At 39.8% G+C, this 16,441-nt stretch overlaps 1 protein-coding gene across 9 annotated transcripts in view; it reads left to right on the forward strand.

Annotated features, from left to right (window-relative positions):
- NRF1 (nuclear respiratory factor 1) overlaps window positions 1-16,441 on the forward strand; it is a 145,192-nt gene that overhangs the window by 82,531 nt on the left and 46,220 nt on the right. For all 9 annotated transcript variants that reach the window (XR_010112642.1, XM_034964979.2, XM_055114860.1 and 6 more), the window contains exons 6-7: window positions 14,655-14,813; window positions 15,965-16,162. Coding sequence is in view for 8 of the 9 variants with exons in the window: in XM_034964979.2 (XP_034820870.1) it covers window positions 14,655-14,813; window positions 15,965-16,162 (357 nt within the window). In the remaining variant the exon portion in view is untranslated. The remainder of the gene's footprint in view (window positions 1-14,654; window positions 14,814-15,964; window positions 16,163-16,441) is intronic.

Genomic DNA, 16,441 nt, shown 5'->3' on the forward strand with positions numbered 1-16,441 from the left:
TGCAATGGCACGATCTCGGCTCACTGCAACCTCCGCCTTCCAGATTGAGGCAATTCTCCCACCTCAGCCTCCTGAGTAGCTGGGACTACAGGCATGCGCCACCATGCCTGGCTAATTTTTTTTGGATTTTTAGTAGAGACAGGGTTTCACCACGTTGGCCAGACTGCTCTTGAACTCCTGACCTTGAGTGATTCTCCCATCTTGGCCTCCCAAAGTGCTGGGATTGCAGGCACGAGCCACTGCGCCCAGCCAATAGCTCTCTTTTATAATTGATCCTAAAGACTTTCACTATTAATGGGAGTAAAAGGAGGGTTTTATTTCCACCCAAACCTAGATAGACAAGGGTATGGGACTACAAGCAGTTTAATACACTGTTAGTGAGAATGCAGATTGGTACACTTTCTCTAGAGGGCAGGTTGGCAATGCATATCAAAGTCTAAAAGGTGTGTATCATGCCCTCCAGTTAAACACAGATGTACATTGTTTATTACAGCATGCTTACAATAGGAAAATTGGGAACAATGTGATTGGTTAAATTATGATGGTGTTTAGAATTTATATAGGAAGACGAGCAGCATAGCCCAAAAGAGATGATTCCGTGAACTGTTAGACACTAAAAATGATGATTTGCTCTTTATTGCAGTGAATTATATTTGTGGTATGTTAAATTAAAAAACTGATTGTAAAGTAGCATTTTTTATATACTGTAATTTGAGGAGTTTAGGGCTTTATTTTTCTGTTTCTTTTGGGAGATTTAAAAAAAATTCTGGGAACACAGAATTGAGCTGATTTATCTCATTTTCTATAACATTAACATAAAACATGCCCACCTCTGTGTGTATAGAACTTTGGAGGGATGCACATGAAAATCTTAACACCGCCGGGCATGGTGGCTCACTCCTGTAATCACAGCACTTTGAGAGGCTGAGGTGGGTGGATCACCTGAGGTCAGGAGTTCGAGAGCAGCCTGGCCAACATGGCGAAACCCTGTCTCTACTAAAAATACAAAAATCAGCCAGGTGTGGTGGCACGCCCCTGTAATCCAGCTACTCGGGAGGCTGAGGCAGGAGAATCGCTTCACCCTGGGAGGCGGAGGTTACATTGAGCCGAGATCATGCCACTGCACTCCAGCCTGGGTGACAGAGCAAGACTCGATCTCAAAAAAAAAAACAAAAAAAACTGATTGTAAAGTAGCATTTCTTATATACCGTAGTTTGAGGGGTTTAGGGCTTTATTTTTCTCTTTCTTTTGGGAGATTTTTTTTTTTTAATCTGGGAACACAGAATTGATCTGATTTATCTCATTTTCTAAAACATTAACATAAAATATGCCCACCTCTGTGTGTATAGAACTTGGAGGGATGTACATTAAAATATTAACACTAATTATCTACACATGGTGGCATTATAGGTGATTTTCATTTTCTTTATCTAAATAAGCATGAATTGCTTTTATAATAGAAATACAAAAAACTATTTTCCTATTTTATATTAAACTTGAATATTTTAAAGTGCAAAGTTAGGCCGGGCGCAGTGGCTCACACCTGTAATCCCAGCACTTTGGGAGGCCGAGGCAGGTGGATCACCTGAGGTCAGGAGTTCGAGACCAGCCTGACCAACATGGATAAACCCCGTCTCTACTTAAAAAAAAAAAAAAAAAAAAAAAACAACCAAATTAGCCGGGCTTAGTGGTACATGCCTGTAATCCCAGCTACTTGGGAGGCTGAGGCAGGAGAATCGCTTGAACCCAGGAGGCGGAGGTTGCAGTGAGCCAAGATCACGCCATTGCACTCCAGCCTGGGGCAACAAGAGCGAAACTCTGTCTCAAAAAAAATAAAAATAAATAAATAAAGTGCAAAGTTTGATAATGTTTCTGCTTTGTTTTACGCAAAGATTACTTTACGTTAACATGAAGATGTCAACAACTCTCTTTTTCCCCCCTTATTTTCCTCTTAAATAGATACTGTGTGTTGGAAGGCACACTACTAAGTTCTTTACAGGGGCATCTCATTTAATCCACCTTTCTGTGTGTTGTAAAAAATTCTTATTTTATAGTCAAGGAAGCAGAGCTCAGATATAGTTTATAGCCATAAAGAACAAGTACATTTTACTGGGCATTAATTCTAGATTTCAGAACATGTGGGTAATTTATGGCTTCCTTGAAGTGATAAAATTCTAGAACTATCAAATTGGACTGTAATAGAGATAGACTTGGGTTAACCAGACAGCTCTATTAATCATCTTTTCTGCACTTAATGGTATAGAGATAACTTGATATTGATGACCCTAACTTAGAAATCTATATAGGATCCTAAGATACATTCTGAATCATCTAAAGAGAGTAAATTATATTCAATATTGTTCTAATATTATGTGTTGCACTATTTTGTATCTTTATAAATGAGAAGGTTAGCATGATTTATTGGAAAGAATACTAACTCAGGGTGAGAAGATCTATTCTCTAGTCTCAGTTCTACTACATATAACCATGGTTCTCACTTTCATCTTCTGATGAAATATATGCCCTCCTACCTTAAGGAGTTAGAGGAAGAAAAATAAAATTTGGTGTAGGAAAATGTTTTGAAAACTAAAGCATCGCACCAAGGTATTATTACTAATTATTAATGTTAATTATATGTATTGCCTATATTCATTTTTGAATAACCTGAACATACCATCTCTCAGCCATGCTTTATTAGAGAAAGTTCATGAACCAAGAATTTTAATTTTTCTCAACAATTAAGTGGGACAACACAGGTGGCTTTTTTTTTCTTTTCCCTGGTGTCTACGAAAACAAAATATTTTTCAGATTGAAAATTGAGGCATAAATAGCCGGGCGCGGTGGCTCACGCCTGTAATCCCAGCACTTTGGGAGGCTGAGGTGGGCAGATCATGAGGTCAGGAGATCGAGACCATCCTGGCTAACATGGTGAAACCCCGTCTCTACTAAAAATTAAAAAAAAAAAATCAGCCCAGTGTGCTGGCACATACCTGTAGTCCCAGCTACTTGGGAGGGCGAGACAGGAGAATCGCTTGAACCCGGGAGGCGGAGGTTGCAGTGAGCCGAGATCACACCACTGCACTCCAGCTTGGGCGACAGAGTGAGACGCAGTCTCAAAAAAAAAAAAAAATTGAGGCATAAATAGAAAATGAAATTTATGAAGCAAGCTAGTGACAGATAGAACTTAGGGCTGCATTCATACTGCCAGTGCTTTTTAAAAAATCTTTTTTGTATAAAACTGTATTGTGTTCATTATTCAGTTTGACTCTTTCAGCTAGTCTGCACTAAACATTTACTTTTGTTTGTTTGTTTGTTTTTGTTTTTGAGACAGAGTCTCACTCTGTCGCCCAGGCTGGAGTGAAATGGTGCGATCTCAGCTCACTGCAACCTCCACCTCCTGGGTTCAAGCGATTCTCCTGCCTCAGCCTCCCCAGTAGCTTGGATTACAGGCGGACGCCACCACGCTAGGTTAATTTTTTGTATTTTTAGTAGAGAAGGGGTTTCACCATGTCAGGCTGGTCTCGAACTGCTGAGCTCAGGCAATCTGCTGGTCTTGGCCTTCCAAAGTTTTAGGATTACAGGTGTGAGCCACTGCACCCAGCCAACATTTACTTTTTAAAAGAATTTTTTACTTGCCCCAAAACTCTCAAACTTGTCTCCTACACATGTAAAAATTGTACATAGCAATGTCTGCAGTTCTGTGAGAACTAAATGCTCTGTTCTTTTAGGAAGCAGCTCTCTTGGTTTTTGTCTTTTGTCTTTTTTGTTTTGTTGAAAGCATGATTCTTTATTAGTAAATAGGATGTTTTACCTGAAAAGTTTCTGTTTTTATTATTATAACTATATTAAAGTTTTTAGTCTCTTCTTTTGGTGCCATGACTTGGATTATAGTCCTCATTTTGGCAGGGGGGTGGGGGGTGGGTCTGCGCGTTAGAAAACTACATAGCTCTGTGATATTTTTAGTTATTAAAATGAAAATTTGGATTTCTAGGCACCTTTAAGAATAGTGGCTGGAACTTATTCTATACTTACTCCATATCTATTTTAGAATTGGAGGAGGTTGAGATAAAGCTTAGCAAAAGGGATCCTTAGTTTGGGGTAGGTTCTGTAACCCCAGAAGTCATTTACAATGAAGTCTCCTTTTTCAGATTTTGAAAGTCAGGTTAGTAAATTTCTTTTAGGATACTACAGACCAGGGCCTAGTGGATGGGCTAAGTCAGTTCCTCTCAAACTTCAGAGTGTGCAGCAGTCACCTGAGAAGTGGTGTTCAAATGCAGATTAGGAATCAGTAGGTCTGGAATGGGCCTGAGGTTCTGCCTTGCTGGTGAGCCCCCAGGTGATGCCAATGCTGCTGTTTCTCAGACTGTGCTTTGAATTCAAGGAATTGCATAGCTTCTTGCAGAGTCTTTAAGCAATAATTATGATTTTGCTAGTGGAAAATCAGTTCTGCTCTTTACCAGACTTGGGTCCTGTAGGCGTCTCTTGTTCTTGGGAGGTGGTAAATCTCTTTGGAATCTGTATTAGAAGACATCCAGGCAAAGATATAGTTATAGAAGAATCATCACTGGAAAGACCTGGGCGGTATTATTGATTAAAATCCACTCTTCTTTCCCTTCTCCCTTCCCTCACCTTCCTTGAACTTACTGCCCTCCTCTTACTGTCACTGGGGCAATCTTTGTTGCTTTAATGTTCCCGTGGCATGATGATGCAACAGGATAGTAATTTACAGCAGTTTCAGGTAAACCTTCTGAAATGTTCAGCAGAGTGGTTGCTTCATTAGGAAGGAGTTATTCACACGGCTTTTGAGATGTTTTACTTACAAAACAGTCAGTCAGTTATCTGCTTAGGTTTTTTGAGAGTTTTGTTCTGTTTTGAAAAAACATTGGTCTCACCTCTTCTACCCAAAGAGTAGAAAACATTATGCTAAGTGAAATAAGCCAGACACAGAAGGAAAATATTGGGTTTCTAGAGTTGGCAAAATGATAAAGATAGAAAATAGAAGTGGCTGGGCATGATGGCTCATGCCTGTAATACCAACACTTTAGAAGGCCAAGGCAAGCGGATCACTTGAGGTCTGGAGTTTGAGACCAGCCTCATCAACATGGTGAAACCCCGTCTCTACTAAAAATTTTTTTGTATTATTTACAAAAAAATTAGCCAGGTATGGTGGCAGGTGCCTGCAATCCTAGCTACTGGGGACGCTGAGGCAGGAGAATAGCTTGAACCCAGGAGGTAAAGGTTGTAGTGAGCCGAGATCGCACCACTGCACTCCAGCCTGGGTGACAGAGAGAGACTCCATCTCAAAAAAAAAAAGAAAAAAAAAGAAAGAAAATATAAGTTACCAGGGACCATGGGGAGGTAGAAGTCAGGAGTTATCGTTTTAATGGGCACAGAATTTGTTTGAGATGATAATTTTAAAGTTCTAGAAATAGGCCGGGCGCAGTGGCTCATGCCTGTAATCCCAGCACTTTGGGAGGCCAAGGCGGGCAGATCACAAGGTCAGGAGTTTGAGACCAGCCTGACCAACATAGTGAAACCCCGTCTCCACTAAAAAAAAAAAAAAAAATTAGCCGGGCATGGTGGCAGGTGTCTGTAATCCCAGCTACTCGGGAGGCTGGGGCAGGAGAATCGCTTGAACCTAGGAGGTGGAGGTTGCAGTGAGCTGAGATGGCACCATTGCACTCCAGCCTGAGAGACAGTGTGAGACTCCATCTCAAAAAATAAAAAAGTCCTAGAAATAATTATGATGGTTATATAACATTGTGAACATATTTAGTGCCACTAAATGGTACATGTTAAAATGATAATGTTATGTTATGTGTATTTTGCCATTATTTTACAAAATTTTTTTGAAAAGAAGGGCTGGATAAAAAGTATTTTAGTTTGGTGGTTCTCAAAATTGGCTGCATAGTAGAGTCACCTAGGGAACTTAAAATCCTAGTGCCCCGGCCACACTCCAGACCAATTAAGTCACAGTCTTCAGGGATGGATCTAGGCATCTGCAGTGTTTAAACTCTCCAAGTGATTCCAGCATGCAGGCAAGTTTGAGAACCACTATGATGGATCACAATTCCAAACTGCTTCTCCATACTGTAGTGTCAGAATTTACTGGCAAAGCAGGCTCTTCTTACTGTCTGAAATTATCAAAAAATGTTTACATATATGATGTCTTTCCATGTTTAGTAGGCATAATGAAATTAAGAGAATATATATGGGCCAGATATGGTGGCCCATGCCTGTAATCCCAGCACTTTGGGAGGTCGAGGCAGGCGGATGGTTTGAGGCCAGGAGTTTTGAGACAACCTGGGCAACACAGCAAGACCTCATCTCTACTAAAAATTTAAAAATTAGCCAGGCATGGTGGTGCATCCATAGTCCCACCTACTCAGGAGGCTGAGGTGGTAGGATCACTTGAGCCCAGGAGTTCAAGGCTGCAGTGAGCCATGATCATGCCACTGTACTTCAGCCTGAGCAAAAGAGCGAGACCCTGTCTCAAAAAAGAAAGGAAAAGAAAGAGAGAATATATACATAACAAATAAAAACACTGGATGTGTTCTTAAATAGAACATGGCATATTGTGAGTAAACAATAAGGGTATATTCAGAAATACTAAAGAGAAGAAAATAGCCATATAAATTACTTACATAGGATACAACTTGACTAAGGAAATATTTACATTTATATGACAATTAATATCCAGAGCAGATTAATATTTTCTTCATATTCATAAGAAAAAGATAATTAGAAAAATAAGCAAACATTATAAGCAGTTCACAGAAAGGAAAAATAACCAGTAAATATATAAAAAGATTGTCAACTCACTAGTAATGGAAATTAAAATAAGAAAACATTTCCCCCATATCAGATGAGCCAAAATAAGAAAACTTGATAATAAGGCTGGGTACAGTGGCTCATGCCTGTATCCCAGCACTTTGGGAGGCTGAGGTGGGTGGATCACTTGAGGTCAGGAGTTCAAGACCAGCCTGGCCAACATGGTGAAACCCCGTCTCTACTAAAAATACAAAACAATTAGCCGGCCATGGTAACGCATGCCTGTAGTCCCAACTACAGGTTGAGGCAGGAGAATCACTTGAACCCGGGAGGTGGAGGTTGCAGTGAGCCGAGATCACACCACTGCACTCCAGCCTGGGTGATAGAGTAAGGCTGTCTCAAAAAAAAAAAAAAGAAAAAGAAAAAAAAAAAAGAGAGAAAACTTGGTAATAAAATGTGGAAGAGGATGAATGGGTATTGTCTGGTACTCTTAGTGACAGTGGGATTGGCAAAGTCTTTCTGGAGGACAATTTGGCAGTGTGTTAAAATGTTAAATCCATATACCCTTTAATCAGCAATTCCACTTTTCTGAATTTCTGCTAAACTGATTTCATAAACTGTAAGCAATCTAAATGTTTATCAGTAGGGGAATGGCTAAATAAAATGGAAATTCTATACCATGGATACTAGGCAACTGTTTTTAAAAATTAGATTATTCTAGTTGCACTACCATGAGAAGATCTCTATGACAAAATGTTGAGTGGAAAAAACAAGTTATAAAATAGTGTACAATATGGTACCATTTGTGTTTTTCTTTAATCACATAAAACTGCCTTTCTAGCATGTATTTATGTAAATGTATAGAATTTGGCCTAGAAGGAAGGCTGTTCATCAAGCTCATGCCTCTGGATAGGAGACTGGATTGAGGGAGGATAGATGGCAAAGAGGACTTTGACTTTATCTATATTATTTACATTTTTGTACAGAAGAGTACAACAAGCATAAGGTAACAGAAACTAACCAAACTGTCTCCTTCAAAGAGAAGGTAGGACTTTAAGAGCATTTTGATTAAAAAGAGAGAGAAAGTTTGATAGGTTGGGGGTGCTGAGATACAGAAGCAGAAGTCTTGCCTTGAGAGAGGAGTCTAAATGAGTGTCTCCATTGACTGGCCTTCAAATTCACTAATTCTGAAGTTACGTTGATCTTTTCTCCAAACTTGCTCTTGTGGTTTCTATGGGAATGTGTTTTTAGGGAAAATGAGATTAAGAGAAGCCAGTGTTTTGCTTGGCACTACTAGGGAGTGGTGTTTCTGATAATAACCACCATAGTCATCTCTCTGAACAGAGATCAGTACTACAAGTAATTCCCAATATAGGGCAAATGAATCACTTTGCCTTAGCTCTTTAATGCCCTTTAAATATCCATTCAAATATAATTGGGTCTGTCAGCCTGGACGGTAATAATTTTAAGTTAAAGTAATGTTGCCACAGTCTGAAAAATCTCCATTTTTTCTTCCCTGCTACATTCCTGTTTTCTGTAGGCTATACAAACATAACCTTTCAACATGGTTTGCTTTCAACTGCCTTCTCTTTAAATTTATTATGTATTCTCTGACCTCTTCAGTAGAGGTGGAGTTGGCAGATATGTTGGTCTGAAAGACCTTTTCTTGGTAATTGAGCCTAAATGGACATCAGGAGCCTCAAAATCCCTAGACTCAGATAAATGCAGAGCAAAGATAGAGGGAACAAGAGGAGAGGGTATTTGGAGGATGTGTAAGGATAATGCATTGTTGGATAGCAAAGAACTAACTGAATTTACAAAGGAAATTTCTAGCATAGCAAGAATTTTTTTTTAATTGGATAAGACGTTTTAGAGAACCTTTTATTTTAAACCTATCTGTGGTTTCCACATAATCTTTACTTTTCACTGACACAGGCATGAATTTGATATCCTTATCTTTGCTGATTGTCCCGGGAAGTGGTAGTATTTTCTATTCTTTGCTGATTTGGTGTGGCTGTACTGACCAAGCTAGAGTACCTTAGGCCCACCTAGAGCCCTAAATCAGAATGAGAGTCCAGGAAAGCTTGTTCCAGCTCAATTAAAGGACGGTCTGAGAGGTTAGGCTTTAGCTTTGCTGATCCTGTTGATTGTCTCCCTGTGGATTAAAGACAAACCTTCCTTAACAAGCACATCAAGAAGCTCTGGTTTCCAGAACTCTCCAGGACCAGTAATTAATTCAACTGGTAATGAGAGCACAGTTCCGAATTCTGGAAAGGAATCATTTGACTCCTCCTGTACTGGACTGCTAGTTTCCCTTTATTAATAGTCTCTTTAGCCTTAGCACTGTTTATCTGGGACAGTATAAAAAGAACCTGTAGGAAGATTGCCTTTTTCAATGAAGTCAAATTATCTCTTAAGCATTTAAAAGTAAAAAATACCCTTCATTCCCAAAATGTACACACCTGAAAAACAAACTCTTATAGTAGAAAATACCTTTTACTTCTTTTGGTATAGGGGCAAATTTTATATGCTTGATAATTAGCATTTTTAAAAGCTATGATCTGCTCCTGAATTAGAACTTGTATGCCAGCAGCTGATTTCAGTCTGGTTCCATTTTTTGACTTGATGAGGTTTCTGCCTGTGGAAGTAACCTTCTTTTTGTACTGTTTCTGTTTCTCCTGCCTCACATATTAGCCTCTAGGATCATCTTCCTAGGAATTTGAAACATTTCTCATCCAGAGATTTCTAGCAAATAAATCATCTTTGAAAAGTTTCCCAGTTCTGTCTTTCCTCTAATTATGGTTACCCTTTTTTCTGACAATTTCCATTAGTAATCTGCTTGTACATCCCCCCACCCCCCGTTTTTTTTTTAATTGAAGGGAGAGAAACAGTGCATGTGCGAGAGGGAGCTGCTTGTATTAATACGTATTTTTAATGCTCAAGGACCGAGCAGAACAAGGCACCTAAACTTTCTGTACATTGTGGGTGCGTTGGTAATAGCTTGCCATTGATCATTGGTCCAAATGATCAATTTGTTCCTTCTTGGTTCTAGCACCCTTTATTTCTCATCCTCAACCTTGTTTCAGATACATATAAACTCATTCTTCTGCCGCCTTCTGCTTTTTTCCACTTTACCCATCCTTGAAAAACTAATGATGAATGTCTTAATGTACATTACAGTGTGTTCAGTATTAGTAAACCATTTCAGAAAGCTAGCTATTTGTTTGCATTGGGAGAATAAATTCCCTATTTTCCCTGATTTAAAAGTAAAATCTCATTTACCTTTGAAATATTTATTTTTGGCAAATGGTCACATTTAGACTTTGATAGAAACTTAATATAGATTGAGTACCCCCTGCCTGAAATGTTTGGGACCAGAAGTACGTTGGATTTCATATATTTTTGGATTTTTTTAACATTTTCATATACCTAGTGAGATATCTTGGGGATAGGACCACAATCTAAACACATAATTTATTTGTGTTTTATATACACCTTATGCACTATAGCCTGGTGGTAATTTCTTAGGGTATTTTTAATAATTTTGTGCATGAAATAAAGTTTTGACAGCGACTTGAGGTCATGGGTGGAATTTTCCACATGTGACACTTGAAACATTCCAGATTTCAGATCTTCAAATTAGGGATGCTCAACCTCTCCAGATTAAGGATTAAAACTGTGCTGGATTAAAGCCATGATGTTTCTGAGTCCTTATTTGTTTTACATTTAGAGTAGTTTTATTTAATAGATTTGAAGAGTGGATGCTTAAAGCATCTACATTTTTAAAAAAAAGAAACAGCTTTTTCTTATTATAAAATCAGAATTACCAATCAGTTGCCAAAGAGCTATGGTGCACCTAAATTTTATAACAAATTAAGCTCTAAATTTTAGAACAAAAGTTATGAATACTGGAGAAGTTGCTGAAAAAAGATGGCTTGATGACTGAGGTAATAATAATAAAACTTCTATTAATTAATATACCTGCTATCTCAGCCTCTTCATTGACCTTGTATATTTGCTATTATTACTGTTTTGCAGATGAGAACATTAATATTCAGAGCCAACTCTGAGTCTTGTGGTTTTTTTTGTTTCTTGGTTTGTTTTTTGTTTTTGAGATGGAGTCTTGCTCTGTTGCCCAGGCTGGAGTGTAATTGAGCGATCGTAGCTCACTGCAACCTCCGCCTCCCGGGATTAAGCGATTCTCCTGCCTCAGCCTCCTGAGTAGCTGGCATTACAGGTATGTGCCACCATGCCTGGCTAATTTTTGTATTTTTAGTAAAGATGGTGTTTCACCATGTTGGCCAGGTGGGTCTCAAATTCCTGACCTCAGGCAGTCTGCTCTCCTTGACCTTCCAGAGTGCTGGGATTACAGGCGTGAGCCACCAAGCCCGGCCCTTGTGTTCTTTTTGGTAGAAAGAGCTAACTTAAGAGAAGTGAGTCTGAGTGCACTGACTCACACCTGAAATCCCAGCACTTTGGGTGGTCGAGGCAGGAGGATTGCTTCAGTCCAGGAGTTGGAGATTGGCCTGGGCAATGTAGGGAGACCCCTTCTCTACAAAAAAAAAAAAGAAAAGAAAAGAAGGAAAAGTAAAGAGAAAAAATAGCTGGGCATGGTGGCATGCGCCTTTAGTCCCAACTACTGAAGGCTGAAACAGGAGGATCCCTTGAGCCCTGGAGGTTGAGGCTGCATTGAACTGTGATCATGCCACTGCACTCCAGCCTGGGCCACAGAGCAAGATCTGAGAGAGAGAGAGAGAGAGAGAGAATGAATGAATAGTTAGTATATGTTCCACAAAGAATGTAGGACTTTCTGGGCACTAAAGAATGAGTGGCGGCATTAGAATAGTAGCATGGAAAATAGTCCAGCCAGGGGACAGAACAAAGGCAAAGAAGCGGGAATGGGCTTAGCAGCTCTTAAGACAGTGCAGAGATTTGTCTGATGGAGGACCAAGGCTGAGTGGTGGGAATTAATGGGAACTGACTGTAGTGTGAGGCCAGATTGTGGTGGGTCTGAAAAGCTGGGCAGAAGGATCTAGTTTAGTTGCCATAGTTAAAAGACATTTGGAGGTGAGGTGTTTTGAGCATTGGAGCTATGTAGGTAACATTTAGGAAAACCTCTCTGGCAAGGATATGTGAGAAGAGGGAATGAAGGGAGAACTTGGAGTTTCCCAAGAAAGCCAACTAGAAGGATACACTAGCCTTGGGCCAAAAAGTTAGAATAAAGGTGGGGCCGGAGAAGAAGGGATAGACACCAGAGACGTTTCAAAGAAAACAAAAGAACTGGACTTGCAATGTGTGACTAGGTAAGTGTTGAAGGAGAAAAGTAAAGATAACTTTGACATTTTTAGTTTGAGTGGCCGGGGAAAGGGTGGTTTTCTACTTGCTAAGATAAAAAAGTTGAGAAGACAAGTAGATTGGAGAGAGGGTAGGGTAGGAGTTTTAAGTGAAGAGGCTGATGCTGAGCCCACCTTTCAAGTAACATTGAGTTATTGGAACTCAGTTGGAAGGCCTGGTGGGAGAGCCGAAGGAAGACTTGAGGGTGAAAGGTATCCATGTCCAGGTGCCAACGTGACCCAGAACTGAGGAGCATAAGGAACTATTGGTGCAAATAGGGTGAGGCGTCAGAAGTGAAGCGATCACCAGAATTAGGGAATATAGAGGGTTCCAGGTGGATCTGAGCAGACTCTGTCAGTCTAGTATTCTCCACAGTGAGTGCTTTCTGATCACTTTAGGATTTCTGTTTTGTTTGTTTGGTTTAAGACAGGGTCTTGCTCTGTCACCCGCTTTAGGATTTTTGTTTTGTTTTGTTTTGTTTTGAGACAAGGTCTCACTCTGTCACCCAGGCTGGAGTGAAGTGGCACCATCATGGCTCACTGCAGCCTTGACCTCCTGAGCTCAAGCGATCCTCCTGCCTCAGCCTCTCTAGTAGCTGGGACTACAGGCACGTGCCACTGTAACCGACTGAGTTTTGTATTTTTGGTAGAGACAGAGTCCCACTGTGTTGCCCAAGCTGGTCTCAAACTCCTGGTCTCAAGCATTCTGCCTGCCTGAGCCTCCCAAGGTGCAGGGATTATAGGCATGAGCCACTGCACCCAACCCACTTTAGGATTTTGTTAATTTAGAATTATTTAGCCTTCTCATTTCATTTTCTCCAGACTCTCCTAGGTATGAATATAAAGAATTCTCCTTTTTGGAAACTGTTAATGGTATTCAAAGAAAAGGGAGTTTATGAAAGTCTGTATCAGTTTATTTAATCTATACCTCTGAGAAAGCCATTTTTTTTAACATGAAGAAGTATAAAATATTGTGTGTGAAGATTAAGCCCTTTCCTGCTCTATGTATTTGAGCCTAGAAAAAGACACACTCCCAAGAAATTAGAATAAAGGGAAAAATGACTTTGAGATGTACTTTCTTAAAATAACTGAAGTAATGACCGCATGAGCCAGCTGATGGGTTTTTAAATGGATACGTTTCTATCAGCCTGCTGCTTGATGCCAGAGCCAAATATATATGGAGTGTATTATATCATATCCTGTAGGCAGGAGACTGTCGGGGCATTGGGGGACTTAGAGAGGTGAAGTGGCAGGCTTGGCACAGGAATTAACAGCATGGCTACCGTCAACCAGAACTTTATTAGGTCAACATTACTGATTGGGTTCATGGTTCCCTATTATGTAACAATTTGTATCATCTTCTCGTAAAATAATATCTAATATTTATTATAAGAATGATAAGAATACCTGATATTTATAGAAATCTTTAATATTAAAGTGTTGCTGTACTCATTCTCTCATTAATACTTAATTATTCTCATTTCTGTTTTTTCTTGTTTTACTTTGTAACTACAAATCCACACCCCCGAGTCTGATTCATTGCTAAAAGTGGCCTCTTTTTGGTTTTCAGCTGCAGGGGCAGTATGGGTGCATCCTTAGTTGCAGGATGCTACTTATATCTGGAGTGCTATAGACCACCAGGTTAAAAGGAAAACAGTAGGTCTGGGAAGGAGGAATAGATCATAACTTGATAAACTGCTTTTCTTGCCAGAAATCATTATCAGCGATTAAGAATATTCACAAAGTAGACCCTCCCCCAACACACACAGAGTGTGGTTACTATGCCAGGAAATAAGAATGGCAGTTGTCTTTGTGGTTTAAAACCTGTTTGGTCTGGATTTGATTTGTAAAATAAATCTGAATGAAGTCCATAATGCATTTAAATTCGCACATGCTTTACTATGTCTATATGTCAGACTCATGGACAGTGGCCTAGGTTACTGGAAAATTTCTAGAAGAGTTTTAGGGTTATTTTCCCTTTTTATTAAGTTAAAGGCCTGTTTGTTTTCCTATATTTTATAATCAGCCACCTTATTAAATTCTCATTATTGTTTGTAGTAGTTTTTCATTTGATCTCTTTGGAATTCTCTAGATATAAGGTGACTTCATCTATAAATAATAATGATTTTATCAGCTCACCTCTTATTTCTCTCTTATCTAATTGCATGGATTCCTACTTCCAGAACAGTGTTGAAAACACCCCGAGTTTGGCACCTTACATGCATGAAAACTGTAGAAGGGAAATAAGCTATAGTACCAGTAATATCTTGGGAAGCAGAAATTAAACTTAGGGGTAGATATTCTTACTCTTAGAGGAACAAGTCTACAAAATGCAGCCTAAGGTGCACTTTACCAACATATTTATAATTCTCAACCACCCATGGAGATATAGGAACCTATGGAAAACAGTGGGTTTTCATCAGTCACATCTTAGAATTCTCTGGGACCTTCCTGGAAACCTCTCTGTTTTATAAGGTTAGAATTTAAGGAGTCATAAACACACCCCAGATGTCTTTCATGAGTATTGATGACCACACTGTTCTCTTCCAGGCCCAGCTTCGGGCATTTATCCCAGAGATGCTCAAGTACTCTACAGGTCGGGGAAAACCAGGCTGGGGGAAAGAAAGCTGCAAGCCCATCTGGTGGCCTGAAGATATCCCCTGGGCAAATGTCCGGAGTGATGTCCGCACAGAAGAGCAAAAGCAGAGGGTGAGAGTTCCTCTGACTGAGTTGCCTGGTTGCTTTTCCATCCTAAATTAACCACCTCAATTTTTGTCATTTCTACATCTTGTGCTAGAAAGTCTTTGTGTAATAGTTAAGCCTGTCCCTCCAAAGACTGATGTTCTTTGATTTATAGCCTTTTCCATTTGTCGCTCCATCACTATACTATAAAGAGAAGACTGGGTTGAGTTGATGAATTTAAAATGTGTCTTCGGGGTTGCCTTTTGGAGCAGTTTTAATTTTATGAAGTGCTTGGGAAAGTCAAAGAAACTTGAAGTAAAAGTATTAATCACTTTGAACACTTAGAAATGCTTTTATTTCTGGTTACTAAAAATCATTGTTGAAAAATGTAAATATGGAATTAGAGGGATATGAAGTCTGCCAGCTGAGTCTGCTAATAACAAAACTTTTATAAGAAAGACTAAACTACCTACCATTCCTTACTTTTTTTGCGTATTTATTTTTCTTTTCTTTTTCTTTTTCTTTCTTTTCTTTCTTTCTTTTTTTTTTTTTGAGACAGAGTCTCACTCTTGTTGCCCAGGCTGGAGTGCAATGACGTGACCTCGGCTCGCCGCAACCTCTGCCTCCCGGGTTCAAGCAATTCTTCTGTCTCAGCCTCCCGAGTAGTTGGGATTACAGGCATGCACCACCATGCCCAGCTAATTTTGTATTTTCAGTAGAGATGGGGTTTCTCCATGTTGGTCAGGCTGGTCTCGAACTCCCGACCTCAGGCCATCCGCCCTCCTCAGCCTCCCAAAGTGCTGGGATTACAGGCGTGAGCCACCATGCCTGGCCATGTATTTATTTTTCATTTAGCTTGGAAGTTTACTGAGAATCTTAATATGCCATTCTTGATCAGAATAATCTTTCTTTGCAAGAAGTTTAAGAGTTTGGCCTCAGGTTGGAATAGTGTGTAAACTAGACTTTGATCAAGAAGAAACCAATGAGAAGCCCTCTTTGATACTTCGTACTCAGCTTCTTTCTACCAGAACCAGTCTGTGGGAGGTAATCCTAGGAGAGTCTAATAAGAGGTTTGGTTTGGTTTGATTTGATAAAGAAGTAGCTGCTTATTGCATATTGGGACTAAATAACCAAAGTTCTTTGTGGCTTAATGTGCTTTTCCGGTCATTTGGTGACAGGTTTCATGGACCCAGGCACTACGGACCATAGTTAAAAACTGTTATAAACAGCATGGGCGGGAAGACCTTTTGTATGCCTTTGAAGATCAGCAAACGCAAACACAGGCCACAGCCACACATAGTATAGCTCATCTTGTACCATCACAGACTGTAGTCCAGACCTTTAGTAACCCTGATGGCACTGTCTCACTTATCCAGGTGAGTAAACCTGAGGGCTACCAGACTGTGGCTTCTGAGATGGATCAGTGGGCACCTCACCTCAGACTAGGGAAAGTTTCCTTTGTGCGAACTCTTGTATGAACTTTATATAGCTCCCCAAGATCTTCCTACCTGAAATTGATTTCTGAAGAATAGTTTAAATTCTTTGCATTTGCTAAATACAGAGCTATGAGTAGCTTCCTGGACATTTCCAAAACAAAGCACTTTTAAAGGGCTCTTTTTTTTTTGAGACAAGATCTCTCTCTCTCATCACAGCTC

The sequence above is a fragment of the Pan paniscus genome, chromosome 6, assembly GCF_029289425.2.
Source record: "Pan paniscus chromosome 6, NHGRI_mPanPan1-v2.0_pri, whole genome shotgun sequence".
In the NCBI taxonomy this organism is placed as follows: Eukaryota; Metazoa; Chordata; class Mammalia; order Primates; family Hominidae; genus Pan; species Pan paniscus.